This window comes from Neoarius graeffei, chromosome 2 (assembly GCF_027579695.1).
Source record: "Neoarius graeffei isolate fNeoGra1 chromosome 2, fNeoGra1.pri, whole genome shotgun sequence".
Lineage (NCBI taxonomy): Eukaryota > Metazoa > Chordata > Actinopteri > Siluriformes > Ariidae > Neoarius > Neoarius graeffei.
In genome coordinates, this window is record NC_083570.1 from 120,877,343 (window position 1) to 120,895,426 (window position 18,084).

An 18,084-nucleotide genomic window follows, 5' to 3' on the forward strand; every position below is an offset into this window, starting at 1 on the left:
CTCTCCTGCTTCCTCAGCCTCTTCAGAAAGTACAGTCGCTGTTGAGCCTTCCTAACCAGCTGTGTGTTGTGTCCATGTGAGGTCCTCACTGATGTGAACACCCAGGTATTTGAAGCTGCTCACCCTCTCCACCTCAAGCTCCCAGATGAACAGTGGCCGATGAGGTCTCCTCTCCTTGTAAAGGAGATTAAATTGCACATTTAATGCAAATGTGGACTTTTTCCTTTCATTTTCTCCAGTAAGGAAGGACTTGATTTCATAGGTCTTTGTTTTTGAAATGTTTGAAAATATATCAAACTTGTTTTCAACATTCTGTCTTGTGATTTTGTAAATGCATCACACTCTTGTGTACATACAGTACGAGTAAACTTTAAGGATCCTTTAAGGACTATGGCTCAGCTGGCTAAGGCGCCATACCATAAATCCGGGGACCCAGGTTCGATTCTTGCCCGAGGTCGTTTCACGATCCCTCCCGCTCATTTCCTGTCTCTATACTGTCCTATTCAATAAAGGTGGAAAAAAAAGTAATATACTGTGTAAACTATGAAATTACCAATGTTTATAACAGTATACTTAAAGTATGCAATAATAAACTAAAAATAGGGACTCGAAGTATATAACTAGTACAATGGCAGTATAAGTGTACTTGTGGTATACTTTAAGCATACGAGAGGGATATACCAAGTACATTGATAGTATATAGATTAGTTTAGTTTATTTAGTTTAGTTGAAACAGGGACCATGCACAAGAGTCATTGGTTACAAAAGTAAGAAGATGGCTTGTGCCAGATTATAGCTAAAAAGCTCATTTCCATCTGCAGTCCCTAGGCAGGTAAAACAAATACAAACAAAATACGTGAAGATAAGAGCAGCCATAGGTGCACAAAGGCATGTGCGCAGACACACACACACACACACACAATCAGTTAAGAATTAAGACATAAGATATATAATTGCAACATTACATAATATGATTAATGTTGACAAGACTGGTTGCTCAACATCCATTTTTTCACGCTCCTTGATAAACTAAGTCACAAACAAACTAACCGATCAGGCAGTAGTAGACCAGCAACTCCTGTGACAAATAGGTACTATTTGTACGTATTAGTCATTTAGACACCAAAAAAAATATTTTAAAAATAGGGCTTAAGTGTAAAAATACCAGTTTAAGAGATTAATGCAAAACTACTTCCCAGATACTCCTTGATGAGTTTGTCCACATCTTCCCCAAGGTACACAATAAGACACTTCAGCAGACACTCTCTCTCTTTAAAGGTGCCCTTCCACCAAAAACGTTTAATACTGGCTCTTTTTGAAATACCATAGTTCGCGCCGAGTTGCATATGCATGCTGCATGTGAAAATGTAATTCTACTCCCATTCCCTGTATTAGCTTATGAAAGAAAATAGTCGGAAAAATGAGCGGATCAGAAAAGCCATACGATCTTGCATCACATTTGTAAATTAGTATTCATGGCCTCGCCCACCTTGGCTTGTGACCGCCCACGGGAAGGAAGTTCGGATTTAAGCGCGAGGAGAGAGAGCAGAGCCAGTGTTGCCAGATTGGGAGGTTTTAAGTGCTTTTTGGCAGGTTTTGAACATACTGTATTTTGGGCTGGAAAACGTCAGCAGTATCTGGCAACACTTCTGAACAAGTTTGTGCCTGTGTTATTTGTGGCAGTATCTGTTGTGTCGTAAATGATCACAAGTGGTTGTAAACAAACGTACTTTTATTCATAGAAAATAAACGTATGCATGAGAACATCAAAACGCGTGCACCCCTCTGTTACTGTACTCCTCTCTCTCCTGTTCTGTTACCCAGCTCTAAACAAGCAGTACCAGCTCCACCAAGTGGAAGGAATGAACATAACATTCCATATACCACAGTATCACATCAACGTTGCATTTCTTGCCTAAGATAGAAGAGGTGAAGAAGAAATGGTTGGAATTTATCTTTGGAACACCACCAGCAAAGTGTAATGCAGCGTTAGTACTGTGTTCTGATCATTTCAACCACAGTGACTTTTCAAACTTCGGTGCCTTCAGTAGTGGTTTTGCTGTGAGGTTGTTTTTAATCCCTGGATCTGTACCAACCACCAGCTCACAAGCTGTAAGTAAAACATGAACTTTTTGTTCGAAGGTTTTTGTTACAAAACAGCATGTTCATATTCTCCACGTTAGCATGCATGACATGGTCACAAGCTCGGCAGGGATGAGAGTTTTCCGCTTTTTCTGAGTAAAAAACGACCTTTTTATATTCTGCCAAATCCGTTGAGAATGTTTTTTATTAATTTCGGGGGGTTGGGGTATGTTCCTTCATGCTATTCAAACTTTATTAACTCCAACGATGTTTACACATTATTTGTAAGTCGCCATCTTTAGTCTCATTTTAATCTCGTTGAATGTGATGTAAAATTCGTCTTATCTACATTGTTATTGGTCAAAACATCGATGTCGAGACCATAATAGCCAATCAAAACAGTTTTTACAAAGGCACCCGCATTCTTTTTTTTTTAAGTCACTCGTTCATTTTATTTGTTTTTGTTCAGTAAAAACCCAAACATTTGTTGAATTTATTTTGTTTCCTCGCGTTGCACATCAATGACATCAGCACGCGGTATTTTTCCCTTCGCGGTTTGTTCCTTCTCTCTCGCCATAGTAAGGCCGAATCCCATTTCACCCCTTGGACCTACCCCTTGGCCCTTCCCCTCCATTTTGCGCGTTCACCTGAAGGGGTAGGGGTATCCCAATCCCAGTTAACGCGGAGGGGTAGGGGAAGGGGTAGGGCTTCTGTACCCCTCCAAATGGAGATTTTCCTGGAGCTGACTCCGAACGAAGGGGTTTGAGTGATTTCCCACAATGCCATGCGGATTTCAGCGAGATTTCATGCGGATTTCAGAAAGATGGCGGTTCCCGCGGCGAAAGAGTGTCATAAATGTTTTCTCCATTATTTACGTAACCGTTCTATTACTACGTCAATAGTGTTAACTAGCCTATTAACGTTAACGTACTATAACATTAACGTTGTGTGATCGGTTGATGCAATGAAAATTGTGAACAAAGTTGTTATTTAGCAGTTAGCTCAAGTAATTACAAACAACAGAGGATCTGCTTTTCTGTTGTATCGTTACGTTAACCAGCTTCCCATCCCTGTGTACTTGAACTAGGGAATCCAGAGGAAACACGCCGCTTGATTCGCTTTCGAGCTGAGAATGAGCAGCGATTTCTGAAATCCAAAGCTGCTGCGTACGTTTTGTTCTGTTATTCTCGCTTTTATTGTTTACATGAGTGTTCTGACACCTCTACTGGCATTTCTCCGTTTAGCTGCAGACAACCGTAAAAAGAGGCCTATAGCCCAGGACACAGTGATCACAACAGCAGCAGACGGCATTTCAGCAGAGATTTCTGGTTCTGCCTCTGGCTCTGACTGTAGTGGCTGGTCGCAGCCAATGACGCATTTGGTCGCGTTTTGCTAACGTAAACGCTGACGGAGGTACGCGATGACGTATGCGATCGTTGAAGGGCTATCCCAATACGTAGGGGTTGAATTTCAAGCCCTATCCCTTGTAGCTCAGTTTCAAGGGGAAGGGCCAAAGGGAAGCGGGAGGCGAAGGGGAAGGGGGAGGGGTAGAAATTAGAATTGGGATTGGGCCTAAGACACCCACATCCGCTTGTTCTGACCCGCTGGAGGTAGCATCACAGTGCTGTTAGCCAATCAGAGGTAACACGTTTACTGATTGCTGTTAGCCTATCATAGGTAACACGTTTACATGTCATGAATATTAATGAGTAAGAGCTGAAATCCTGTCATTCTCCCGCCACCCACTCTTCCACCAAACTAGAACAGCCTGAAACAGGAGAACCACAACATATTTTTCACCAAAACCGGTTCACAGGGCATTCATTCATACTAGAGACCACCGCACAATTCATGAAAAAATGATGCAAGGGGACCTTTAAGTTCACCTCGAGGGTCTCGGTAGCGTGCAAACACACACATACAATCATGCTGTTCAGTTTTGCAACTTGACTGAAGATGCAAACACTACACAATGCACAAATGGGCAGTGAGCATGGAAGTTACACTAACTGTAATTCACAAAGGTATGAGGAAACTTGTTAAAAGGCCTGTCAAACTCAAAACATAAGCGTAGTACATAGTTTGAGTTTGTAATCTAACTCCATAATCAAATGTGTTTACAAAATTAACATTGAACAACTCCTATTTCCAATGTGACTATTTATATGAAATAAGGCAAACTATGATCTCGTAGTGTTTCCACTTTATTTTCACTCCATTTTCCAGCAGCAGGCCACCACTGCAAAGTGAAGCAGAGTGAAGGAGAACAGATTCGGGTGCTGTGTGAGACGGCTGCCTCTCCAGTAGCTCTGTAGTTTTTAGCTCTTTAAACCTCTTTTTTCCACCTTTTTTTACTTTTTTGCTCTTGTTATGAGAAAGAGTGTGTTTTACTTATATAACATGGATATATTTAACTTTAACACGCAACCAGGAGCCAGTTTTCTCTCTTATTCGAGAGAGGAGCTGCTGGCCCTGAAAACAATTGGACGAGCCGGGATACGACATCCCATCCCAGCCGAGTTGAGGAGGAAACCCAGGGGCTGCAAAGCTGGAGCTAAGCTAAAGGCTAGGCTAGCGGACAACCGGCGGTACTACAAACCATCCATTCCATTCATTATCATGGGGAATGTGAACTCGCTGCCGAATAAAGTCGACGAGCTTTCTGCTCTGAACAACCAGCGGATTTATTGGGAGAGCAGCTTATTTATCTTTACGGAGACATGGCTAACACACCTTGTACCGGATGCTAACATGGACCTCCGGGGATTCACTGCTGTGAGAGCCGACAGAGACACTAACACATGAGGGAAAAGCAAAGGTGGGGGACTCATCATTTATGTTAACAACCGCTGGTGTAACCCGGGACATATCTCTGTAAAGACAGTTTTATATTGCCTGGACTTGGAGCTGCTAGCCATTAGGCTGTGGCCATATTATCTGCCGAGGGAGTTCAGTCACATGATCACCATCTGTGTTTACATCCGTCCGAAGGCAGATGCAGCCACTGCATGTGAGAGGATTCAGTCTGTCACAGCAAGGCTGCAAACACAGCACCCTGAGGCATTTATCATCATTTCTGGGGACTTTAATCACGCTACTTTGAACTCTACTTTGGCTGCTTTTTACCAGTCTGTGGATTGTCCAAGAAGGAACAACAGGACAATTGACTTGCTGTATGCTAATGTGAGGGATGCATACAGAGCCACACCCCTCCCCCCACTAGGGAAGTCTGACCACAACCTAGTTCTTCTAGAGCCAGAGAGTTAGCATGTTCATTCTCCCTGTGTCCGCGTGGGTTTCCTCCGGGTGCTCCGGTTTCCCCCACAGTCCAAAGACATGCAGGTTAGGTTAACTGGTGACTCTAAATTGAGCGTAGGTGTGAATGTGAGTGTGAATGGTTGTCTGTGTCTATGTGTCAGCCCTGTTATGACCTGGCGACTTGTCCAGGGTGTACCCCGCCTTTCGCCTGTAGTCAGCTGGGATAGGCTCCAGCTTGCCTGCGACCCTGTAGAACAGGATAAAGCGGCTAGAGATAATGAGATGAGATGTTGCTCAAAATCAATGCCTTAGAATCTGCACTGGTGCTCTTAAATGTACTCGTATCTCTGTTTTACCAACAAATTCTGGAAGCAAACATCACACCATCTGTAAAAAAGGTGAAGTTAAAAAGAGGATGGGTCCTACAATAAGACGATGATCCAAAACACACCTCAAAATCTACAATGGAATACCTCAAGAGGCACAAGCTGAAGGTTTTTCCCTGGCCCTCACAGACCCCTGACTGTGAGACAAACTTTTGCTTCGGGCCCTTTTCCTTTTTTGTCATTTTGAAAATGTAAAAGATGAAAATAAAAAAAATTATTTTTGCTTACAATATAAAGGGAATGAGTCATCTTTAACTTTATGCCTTTTGGAGATCATTTCACCTTCAACTTGCTTAACTGTTCACGGCCCATGGACAGAACAGAAAGAAGGCAGCTTCCAATTTCTTCTTCGTCATCAGGTTTTTGTTTGTTTTTTTTGTTTCCTTCCCAAAATAATAAAGTAAGATTGCTGCTTGTATTACCACATGAGCTCCAGCGTTCCTGATGGAGTTAGACCAAACATGTCTGATCTACACAGCTACCATCTTGGGCGCATTGTGTTCTTTTCTCCTAGATAAGACTAGTTTCCTGAATATTCCTTGTTGTTATCTGAGTGTGTGATTGTCAGAGTTGTGCACTGTCTGTGAATCAAGTTTGAGTTGTGTTTCTGTAACTGCAATAAAATCTACAGCCATGTGGGCATCGCCCAGGGGCTCAGCAGTGCCCGTCCCATTGGAGTGCATTGTGTGTGAGTGAGCTGTTTTTTGGGGAAATTATGTGGATTTTCCAACAAACTAAACAAAAACATACACACAGGAATCTCTGTGGAGTTTAAATATTCTCCAAAATAAGAGGAGTTTAATTCACATGTTTTCCTTCATGCAGGATTTGACCCTGATTTGATAAACTCTTGCAATCAGAGAACAGATTCACATGTGGTTTAGTGGAAATATTAATTTGTGTATCATCTGCTAAAATGAAGTGGGTCAGTAATGGATGCGTGTGGACGCCCTGTTTAACTGGGACAGTGTGTGATCTGAATGGACCTCTAGAGACAAGACGGAGACTGTCACATGGATACGATTTAGGTGACTTTAAATCTGTACCTGAATGTCCCATAGATTTAAAACACTTGTGAAAATCGGGACTTAATCAAACAAAATAAGAGTTGTAGCTAGAACCAGAGCAGGTTGAGTTCTGGGTCCAGTTCTGATAGCAAATTGAGTTCAATAAAGCGAAACAGAAGGAGTCAGTTTTAACCAGTAAAACTGAAAGATGAGTGAAGTGAGAGAGAGATTTACATGGAGACGGCTGAGTGATCCTCTTTCTCCCAGAATAGAGCAGCACTTTCACCAGATGTTCAACTTCCTTCAGCCAAACTCACTGAAGCACAACACACAGCACTGAATCTCCAGCTAAACACACTCTCTCCTCACACTGATAATGACTATTAACTCCAATAAAAGAACACACAATGTCCAAAATGAAGCTTTATTTCAGCAGAGCAAAACTACAGGAAGAGCAACAGGACAGTGAAGAGAGTAAAGACAGAAATGTCAGCATTGTGTAGAATTGAAACTCTATTGTAGATGGATGTGTAAGCAGCTGAGTGTTAAATTCTATCTTGGAGCTGTTAGCCTTCACACTGGCTCTTTCTGAACGTGACCGGATGATTGACGCCGTCATGGGAGACCGTACAGACAAACTCCTCCCCCTTTTCCCAGAGTGCTTTGCTGAGGGTCAGGGTGCTGCTGCGTGTGTAACCGTCCTTCTTGTGTTCTTCTGCGCTGGTCAGAACCCCGTTCTTCACCTCTGAGCCGTCCACTGTCCAGCTCACCAGCGCCCCCTGTGGAGAGTAGGCAGACAGCAGGCAGAGCAGCGAGGCCGATCCCTCAGACAGCTGCAGAGAGGAGGGAGGGAGCAGAGACACGGAGGGCTTCACCGTGGGACCGGCTGGAGACCACAAACACACAATAAACACACACATTTACACACGCTTACACAACATTTACTCATTACTGCTGATTAAGAGTCCAGACTGGAGACATTCATGTGTGTTCAGTAATCAGTGCAGTGATCCACACTGTTCTCACATTACTGCAGTTCAGGAGAAACTTCTGGAAACTTCTATGACCTTCAGCAGCATCTATAAACTCTACCCATAGACATAAAAACAGTTCTGAACTCTAAATGAACAGAGACACATGGGGGGCTTCAGGTTGGGAGAAGGTTCAGTGGAGAAACATCAGTCCGTTTGGTTTCAAGTCGACTAACAAACAAAGAGAACATGTGGAAGCCATCAGCTTTAACTCCACACCATAATCGATCTTCTTTCTGATTGAGTGTTCACTCAGTTCTATTCAGTAACTGCATCCAATAGTCACACTGTATTCCAGCACTGAAACACTCAGTGAGTGGATTCTGTAAATGCTCTGAACTCTAGTCGAGACAAAACTGGAAACTCTGCAGCAGCACAAATGAGTTCCAGCAGCAGGAGAACATTTACTAGTTACTCTTTACATCGTGGACCGACGAGAACTTTGATCAGCTTTATTCTGGTGTTGATACTCAATGAAAATGAATCACTAGACGCTGAACTCAGGGGGACTTTATACAGCACAAACATCTGGATTTATTCTCTCACTTTTAACAGTAAAATATAATCATTAACATCAACAAACAAACAAAAATTTATTGTAATATTTCATATACTGATTTTTTACAAACTGCACTTCATAACCAAAACTGATTTTTATTTTATTTTATTTTCAAATTTTCTCAACTTCATTCAATAATAAAATTAATAAAAAAATAAATTCACTAATGTGTGGAATTTTAAATAAAGAAGAGAAACTTACTGATGATGAGTTTGGTTCCTCCACCGAAAGTCAACCACAGTGATACATTCTAATGAAGCCGTCGTACAAAAACCTCTGTTACACTCCAGTGACCACACACACACACACACACACACACACACACACACACACACACACGTTTCCATCGAGAGAGGATCCACTTTGCATTATCAGCTCATGCTTCAGCGCTCTGCGAGTGTTTATAGTCCTGTGACTTTAACACTTCATGACTGAGAGCTGCTGCTCAGCGACTTCACCCACAGCAACCATGAGTTTGATCAGCGTCTTCATCTGCACACTGGCCCTCTGCGCTCGAGGTAACACAATGCTTTATCATCTACTGTTCAGCTGACAAATCCATGGGAAGTCGGCCGACTAGATGAACTTCAACCTCAACATCATTATTAATGAAGGGAACGGATTTATTCTTCTTATTTTTTTCAGGATCCAGAGGTCAGGTGACTGTGACTCAGAGTCCTGCAGTGAAATCTGTTTCTCCAGGAGACACACTCACCATCAGCTGTAAAACCAGTCCTGCTGTTTACCGCTATAGTGATGGAGATGACGGATTATTCTGGTATCAGCAGAAAGCTGGAGAAGCTCCTAAACTCCTAATCAAATATGTGAAGAAGTTAGAATCAGGTATTCCAGCTCGTTTCAGTGGCAGTGGATCTGGATCTGATTTCACTCTGACCATCAGTGGAGTCCAGACTGAAGATGCTGGAGATTATTACTGTCAGAGTTTACATAAGATCAGTAGTAGCTGGGTGTTCACACAGTGTTAGAGCGTCGTACAAAAACCTGGGTGTGTGTGAGTGCTGCAGCTGGGACCTACTGCAGGTGCTGAGGGGGACGATGTGATCCAGCACACACACACACACACACACACACACACACACACAGTGTAGCAGTGGAAGCTAACAGCATGTTCATGAATCATTTTCCCCAGAGGTCGCATGTACAGGGAAGAAAGCAGTGTGTGTAGAACAGAGCTGTCTCAGTCCTGTGATGAGGCCGAAATACTGACTGAGACATTTCATGGATGTGATTCCGAGTTTATCTGCTGAACTACAAAGAGTTTAGTTGTAAATGGAGCTCCATGATCGAGCACGGAGTGGAACGTTAACTCCAAACATTCAGTCACTTTATGGAGTTCTGTGAGATCAGAGGGTGAATCAATCTCATTGTAAATAAAATGAGGTGGTGATTATCAAGCGTTTCACATGAATATGAGCAAAACTCTATCAGCTCCAAATCTCACTGATCTTCATGTTGCAACACAAAGCTTAGAAAAGTGAAAGTTCTGCACTGATTTGATCTCACAGCAGCTAATATTACACAATAACGCTCTTTAACTCTCATCAAAATGTCCTTTTATTCCAGCTGCATGATCATTAACTATCAGGTTTTCATTGGTTTGCATCCTATACTGGGTCCCTGCATCACCGCTGGGGGTCACTGCCCTGCTGGGGGCTGGAAATACCAATTAGTGCAAATGATTTTGTGTTTGTTATGTTCATAAAAATGACTTCAAATGAGTTAACTCTAGATTTAGATTTCCAGAACACTGAGAGGATCATTATAAATCATGGAGATGAACAGAAATCCAGATATAAATGACCAGATTATGTTTGATTTATCACATATTATTCACATGAGGTCACGTGTGTTTACAGGTTTTCTGGATCGCTGACACACTGTAACTGGGCCTATTAACTAAACATCCAAATCCATGAGCCCAGCTACCAAAAGATAGCGCTATTTCCCAAAGCGATAAACTCGATTCCCCTGTTTTCACACATGATTCAGATTTGCTGAAGTTTTTCTGAAAAACTCTTCACACAAATCCCTTCGTATCTCACTGGCTGCACCATGAGCTCATTTACAAAGCACTGGCATTCAGTATCATTAACACAAGTGATCACAGCTCCAACTCAATTATCACACAATTCCCCAGGTGGAAACACCAAGAGTCAAAACTGTTCACACACCAATCCGACAGATCAAAAGGCCAGGGGTCAGTTCACTTGTCGAGGGTAGAGGAAGAGGACAAGGAGAGGAGGTGGAAGAGGAAGAGGAAGGACAAGGAGATGTAACCAAGGTTTACAGAGTAATGCATGGTACCCTTAAAACAACATGAATAGTAATGATAATAATAATAATAATAATAATAATAATAATAATAATAATAATAATAATAAACTTCATAACATTGTTGAGTTTTTTATTATTTTATTGAGAACAAGTCATGCACTAAAAGAAAAAAAAACAGAAAATATGCAAAAGATTATTCACTTCACGAGTGACAGAAGAAACTCAGTCGAGCTTTAAAAGGTTAGGAATGAGTAAATTGAACGTTAGAGCTCCCTCTACAGGATGTAGCGGGAGAGAAAGAGGAAGTGAAACCTAAAGCCTCACTCACAACCCGCTGTACGTGCTGCTACGGGCGGTCTACAGTAAAAAAAAAAAAATTGCAAAACCGCACTTGAGATTTGTGCGACACTTGCGTGTTTTCAGTGCCGTAGAAGGTCGCAAACTGCCCGTGGAGACTTTTGGGCCTGCACATACAAATTCTACGGGTCTTGCGACAAATCAAGAATGCATACACTATGTACGGGACCCGTATTCCTTTTGTACTCCTGAACCAAGTCAGCAGCGCGGCTAGTAGGGGTTTTTGCGATGACAGTAAGACGCATGAGTGACGCTCGGTCATTGTATGAGTGACGTGCCTCAGAAATACTACACAAGTATTCCACACTTGCTATTTGTGCGGCGTGCAAGACAGAAGTACATCTCACTTTCTACCCCTATGTGTGGCAACCTGCACGCAGCGCACGCGACCTGCACACGACACGAGGGGCAAGACTCTGGGTATATATATTGGGGAGGAACCAAGGAACCAATCGTGTAGCGTGGAGCATTGTAGAAAGGAAGAAGACCACCTCATTTGCTGTTGTTATTTGAGTATATGTTTAATTTACCATGCAAACGTCAAATAATAAAACATGAGTATCAGGGAATAACGCATTTTATTACATTGTAAAAAATCTCAACTAAACAGCCCAACAGTTTGAGGACTGAAACACACTCTGACTCTGAGCTGCTGTCCTGCTCCTGCTGAGTGGTGGGACGGGGTGTCGGGATGTCCTTGTCCTCATCACTGAGCATGGCACAATGGCCTGACAGCGATGATGGGATTGCAGTGTCCTCACTTCTGGGCGTCGTTAGCTGAAACGTACATGAAAATCAGCATCTATAATATTAATTACATAAGCATATAGATACTGAAATGAATGTTTAAAGCATGTGTATTTACCTGTGGAAATCCCTCTGGCGGGTGCTGTGCCTTCTGCTGGCTTGAAGGCAAACTTCTCCCTGTCCATGCAGGGTTCGCTGGTGCTGCTACCGTCATCATCATCAGACTCTTCCTCCTCCTCCCCCTCTACTGTTTCAGACTGGGTTACTTCACCTTTGCTCGCTTCTTCTTGGGTCCCATTTTCTAAACTTTAAACTGAATTTTTTTACATTTTTCCCACAAAATATCTGTAGCGCGGACAATGCGTGGGTGGAGCACAGAGGACGGCAGGACAACGTTTGGAGGGAGTAACAGCGTGTTTTATTAATAAACTTTTCAGCTTAAACGAACTCGCAGCACACAGACACACTCTCAGCCTCCACTCCCGGGTCGCGCTCCCTCTGCTCTCTCTCAGCCTCCTAAAATAGGGAGCGGTTTACTGGGAAAACACACACAAAACACAGGTTAATTACAGTCAGGTGTAGCGAATCTGCCACTCACCTTCCCCGGCTCCACCCTCCTGTCACAGACCGATGCTTGACCACGCCCCCGCTGCCACATACCCCCACCGCCCGACTCAGGCCGGGCGCCCGTCCGGCCCGCAGCCGACTCCCCCCCCCCTTGACGGGAGAGGAAGTCCGCCACGACCATCTGCGCCCCCGGCCTGTGGACCACCTTGAAGCTGAAGGGTTGGAGTGCCAGATACCAACGGGTGATCCGCGCGTTGGCATCCTTCATGCGGTGGAGCCACTGGAGGGGCGCGTGGTCCGAACAGAGGGTGAAAGAGCGCCCCAGCAGGTAGTAACGGAGGGCGAGGACCGCCCACTTGATCGCCAGGCACTCCTTCTCAATGGTGCTGTAGCGCCCCTCACGCACTGACAGCTTGCGGCTGATGTATAGGACTGGGCGGTCCTCCCCCTCCACCTGCTGGGACAAAACGGCCCCCAGCCCTCTGTCCGACGCATCCGTCTGCAACAAAAAAGGGAGAGAGAAGTCAGGGGAGTGTAAGAGTGGCCCCCCACACAGTGCAGCCTTTACCTCAGAGAAAGCCCGCTGGCACTGCTCCGTCCACTGGACCGGATCTGGCGCCCCCTTTTTAGTGAGGTCAGTCAGCGGGCTGGTGACGTCCGAATAATTAGGTATAAACCTACGATAGTAGCCAGCCAGCCCCAGGAACTGTCTCACCCCCTTTTTGGTCTTGGGCCTCGGGCAGGCCGCAATCGCTGCAGTCTTATTAATTTGGGGACGCACCTGCCCGTTGCCCAAGTGGAAGCCCAGATACCGTACTTCCACCCGCCCAATCGCACACTTCTTCGGGTTGGCAGTGAGTCCCGCCCGCCTCAGCGACCTAAGGACGGCCCTCAGGTGTTGCAGGTGCCGCTGCCAGTCATTGCTATAAATGATGATGTCATCTAGGTACGCGGCCGCATAGGTGGCGTGCGGCCGGAGGACTCGGTCCATCAGCCGCTGAAACGTAGCGGGCGCCCCAAACAGCCCAAACGGAAGTGTGACGAACTGGTGTAAGCCGAACGGTGTGGAAAAGGCCGTTTTCTCTCGGGATAATGGAGTCAAGGGGATCTGCCAATATCCCTTCGTCAAATCCAGTGTCGAGTAAAAGCGAGCCGTGCCTAGTCGATCGAGCAGCTCATCAATACGAGGCATTGGGTATGCGTCGAATTTAGACACCGCGTTGACTTTTCTATAGTCCACACAGAACCGGACCGACCCGTCGGCCTTGGGAACCAAGACCACTGGGCTGCTCCAGTCACTGTGGGACTCCTCGACGATGCCCATTTCGAGCATGGCCTGAAGTTCTTCCCGAACCACCTTTTTTTTGTGTTCGGGTAGTCTATAAGGGCGGCTACGCACTACCACCCCCGGGGGCGTCTCTATGTGGTGTTCTATGAGGTTCGTGCGACCGGGCAGGGGCGAGAACACATCCGAAAACTCGGCCTGCAACTGGGCGACCTCCGCGAGTTGGGTCGGGGAGAGGTGGTCTCCACAGGGGACCGGAGAGGTACGTGATGCCAATGACCCTTTGGGGACCTCCGGCCCCAGCTCCGCCTTCTCCGGAACTACCGACACCAACGCCACGGGGACCTCCTCATTCCAGAGTTTCAGCAGATTGAGGTGGTAAATCTGTAGCGCCCCCTCCCTGTCCGTTCGCCTAACCTCGTAGTCGACGTCCCCGACTCGCCGTGTGACCTCAAAGGGTCCTTGCCACTTGGCGATTAATTTGGAGCTCGATGTGGGCAACAGGACGAGTACCTTCTCTCCCGGAGTGAACTCTCTAAGGCGCGTGCCCTTGTTGTACAGGCGGACTTGCCGTTCCTGGGCCTGCCGCAAATTCTCCTGAGTTAGGTGGGTGAGCGTGTGGAATTTTGCGCGCAGATCCATAACGTACTGAATTTCGTTTTTGCTCTGTGAAGGTCCCTCCTCCCAATTTTCCCGCAGTACATCTAAGATGCCGCGCGGCTTACGCCCGTATAATAATTCAAACGGGGAAAACCCCGTGGAGGCTTGGGGAACCTCTCGCACTGCAAACAACAAGGGTTCGAGCCACTTATCCCAGTTACGTGCGTCCTCACTTACGAATTTTTTAATAATATTCTTGAGGGTGCGATTGAACCGTTCAACTAAACCGTCCGTCTGTGGGTGATAAACGCTGGTGCGGATCGGCTTAATACCTAGTAGCCCATACAGTTCGCTCAGTGTTCGTGACATAAACGAGGTGCCTTGGTCAGTCAGAATCTCTTTCGGGATTCCAACCCGGGAGATGACGTGGAAGAGGGCCTCTGCAATACTGCGTGCTGAGATATTGCGAAGAGGCACCGCTTCCGGGTATCGCGTTGCATAGTCCACCAGGACTAATATAAAGCGGTACCCTCGTGTTGACCGATCTAATGGCCCAACGAGATCCATCCCAATTCTTTCGAACGGGGTCTCGATTAATGGTAGGGGGCGCAAGGGCGCTTTTGGAATGGCCGCTGGATTCACTAACTGGCATTCGCGGCACGCCGTACACCACTTACGGACGTCGCCGCGAATCCCCGGCCAATAGAATCGGGCCATTATCCGGGCGAGTGTCTTATCCTGCCCGAGGTGTCCAGCCATGGGATTAAAGTGGGCCGCCTGGAATACCAATTCCCGGCGGCTCTTTGGAATTAATAACTGGGTGACTCGCTCTTTCGTCTGAGTGTCCTGCGTCACTCGATATAATCTATCCTTCAAAATGGAAAAATAGGGGAAGGACGGGGTGGCGTTCGGCTGGAGCGTTTGACCATCGATTACTCTCACTTGGTCAAACGCGTGTCGCAGAGTCTCGTCTCGCGATTGTTCCAGTGGGAAATCCGCGAGGGATTCCCCAATAGAAAGAGGAGGGGCCGGCGGCTCCTCCCCCTGTCGCGGAGGTGACGTAGACGGCTCTGCGACCGCCGCTCCAGCCAAAGCGACACCGGGACCCTCCCCCGTCAACCGGCAGGACCCACTCTTTACTAGGCGTGCCATTAAACCCCGAAATCCCGGCCAATCGGTCCCCAAGATCAAAGAGTGGGTAAGGCGAGGATTAACCGCCGCCTTCACTATAGATTTTTCCCCTCTAAAATATATGTGGACTGACACCAACGGGTAGCTGTGAATATCCCCGTGCACACACAACACCTTCACCCCTTGTGCTCCCCCCAATGCCTCGTCTTGCACCAGGCTTTGGCGGATTGAGGTCTGATTGCAGCCTGAATCCACCAACGCCTGATATGTAGCCCCTTGTACACTTACCGGTATGCGATACGCTCCGGCCCGATCGAGGGCAGCCTCTGGCGCGTCGGGGATCCGCACCACCGCCCCCACCTCCATCGCTGCACATTGTTGCTGCAGGTGGCCCGGTTCCCCGCAGCGCCAGCAAACCGGCCCGGGCCTCCCCTCTGCAACTGTGTTCTGGGGCTCACTCACCTGAGGGGGGGGAGAGACAGACACAGAAGGGGGAAACGGGAGGGCACCACGGGTGCGGCGGGCCGGCTGGGGTGGGGCCGGCCCCCGCCTCCGTGGTGGGGGAATGGGGCGAGGACGGGACACGGGAGGAGGGGGGGAAGACAGAGAGAGAGGGGGGGAAGACAGAGAGAGAGAAGAGGAGACAGAAGACGATGTCATCCGTTGTCCTGCCGCCGGTACAGCCGCCAGATGATCCTCCGCCAGTCCTACGGCCTGATCCAGCGACGCCGGGCAGTGGCACTGGACCCACTCCGCGGTTCCGGCTGGTAAGCGGGCAACGAACTGTTCCAGCGCCACCTGGTCGATGATTCCCTCGGCGTCGCGATCTTCGGCCCTCAGCCACCGCCAGCAGGCGTCCCGGAGCTGCTGGCCAAACGCGAACGGGCTGCCGGCTTCCTCCATCCGCAGCGCGCGGAAGCGCTGGCGCTGCTGCTCCGGCGTGCGCCCCACGCGCTGGAGGACGGCCCGGCGAAGGTCAGCGTAGGCCAGCCGGCGGTCGGCGGGGAGCTGTAATGCGGCCAGCTGCGCCTCTCCAGTCAGGAGGGGGAGGAGGCGCGCCGCGCGCTGCTCCATCGGCCACCCCGAGGCTTCGGCGACCTGCTCGAACAAGGTGATGAAAGCCTCGGGGTCGTCCTGCGGGCCCATCTTGGTCACAGTGAGGGGAGACGGGCCCGCGGCCGGGGCGCTGGTGGATCCCGCCGACGCGAGGAGCCGCCGGAACGCCTCTCGATCTTCCTGTTGAGCCAGCACCAGGGCTTCGAAGCGGCGCTCCTGCTCCGTTCGGAGCGTGACGAGTGCCTGGTGCTGGCTCTGCTGAGCCGTGGCGAGGGCGTGGACCAAGTCCGCGAACGGGGAGGATTCCATGGAGCTGTAGCACTGGTGCTCCACCTTTTCCCGGGTTTCGGCACCACTGTAGCGCGGACAATGCGTGGGTGGAGCACAGAGGACGGCAGGACAACGTTTGGAGGGAGTAACAGCGTGTTTTATTAATAAACTTTTCAGCTTAAACGAACTCGCAGCACACAGACACACTCTCAGCCTCCACTCCCGGGTCGCGCTCCCTCTGCTCTCTCTCAGCCTCCTAAAATAGGGAGCGGTTTACTGGGAAAACACACACAAAACACAGGTTAATTACAGTCAGGTGTAGCGAATCTGCCACTCACCTTCCCCGGCTCCACCCTCCTGTCACAGACCGATGCTTGACCACGCCCCCGCTGCCACAATATCCAATATTCTTCAGTTGAAAAACAGAATGCTGCAGACATGCTGGTTTTATACCCACTCCTGGCTTGCATCACATGATTGTAACATGCTAATCACATGCATCACACACGCTTCACAAGTGCGGCCCGAACTCGTAGTGCAGGAAACTGGTAAAATGCCCACTTCCATTGCCGAGCACTGCTGTTGGAGGTGGCCCGGCTTCCCGCAGCGCCAGCATACTGGCCCAGGCTTCCTCTCTGCACTGGCGCCCTGGGGCTCACTCACCTGAGGGGTGGAAGAGACAGACACAGAAGGGAAAAATCGGAGGGCACTGTGGGTGCGACGGGCCAGCTGGGGTGGGGCCGGCCCCCGCCTCCGCGGTGGGGGAACGGCGCGAGGACCAGACACAGGAGGAGAGAGGGGGAGAGAGATAGAGAAGAGGAGAGAAGAGGACGTCTGCTGTTCTGCCGTTGGAACAGCCGCCAAATGGTCCTCCGCCAACTCGATGGCCTGATCCAGTGACGCCGGGCGGTGGCACTGGACCCACTCCACGGTTCCCTCTGGTAGGCGAGCGATGAACTCCTCCAGCACCACCTGATTGATGATTCCCTTGGCATCGCGGTTGTCGGCCGTCAACCACCGCCAGCAGGCGTCCCGGAGCTGCTGGCCAAACGCGAACGGCCGGCCGACTTCCTCCAAACGCAGAGCGCGGAAGCGCTGTCACTGTTGTTCGGGGGTGTGCCCCGCCTGCTGGAGGACAGCCCAGCGAAGGTCTGTGTAGGCCAGCCGGTGGTCGGCGGGGAGCTGTAGCGCAGCCAGCTGTGCCTCGCCCATTAGCAGGGGGAGGAGGCACGCCGCGCGCTGTTCCACCGGCCAGCCCGAGGCCTCTGCTGCCTGCTCAAAGAGCGTGAGGAAGGCCTTGGGGTTGTCATGTGGGCCCATCTTAGTTAGAGTGAGAGAAGAAGGGCCCACAGCGGTGGAGATGGTGGACCCCGCCGACGCGAGGAGGTGCCGGAACGCCTGTCGAGCTTCCTGCTGCGGCAGCACCAGAGCCTCAAACCGGTGCTCTTGCTCC

At 48.4% G+C, this 18,084-nt stretch overlaps 4 gene segments (V, D, J or C); 2 read left to right on the top strand and 2 right to left on the bottom strand.

Moving 5' to 3' along the window:
- Positions 1-18,084, top strand: part of LOC132882210 (Ig kappa chain V-III region MOPC 63-like) — a 202,077-nt gene that overhangs the window by 66,223 nt on the left and 117,770 nt on the right.
- The window catches only part of LOC132882207 (Ig kappa chain V-III region MOPC 63-like), a 193,532-nt gene that overhangs the window by 3,730 nt on the left and 171,718 nt on the right, over positions 1-18,084 (bottom strand).
- The window catches only part of LOC132882209 (Ig kappa chain V region Mem5-like), an 81,626-nt gene that overhangs the window by 2,630 nt on the left and 60,912 nt on the right, over positions 1-18,084 (top strand).
- LOC132882211 (Ig kappa chain V region Mem5-like) overlaps positions 7,144-18,084 on the bottom strand; it is a 127,583-nt gene continuing 116,642 nt past the window's right edge. Inside the window, 2 exon segments of the V gene segment in view lie at positions 7,144-7,619; positions 8,525-8,559. Of these exon segments, the coding sequence occupies positions 7,300-7,619; positions 8,525-8,559 (355 nt within the window).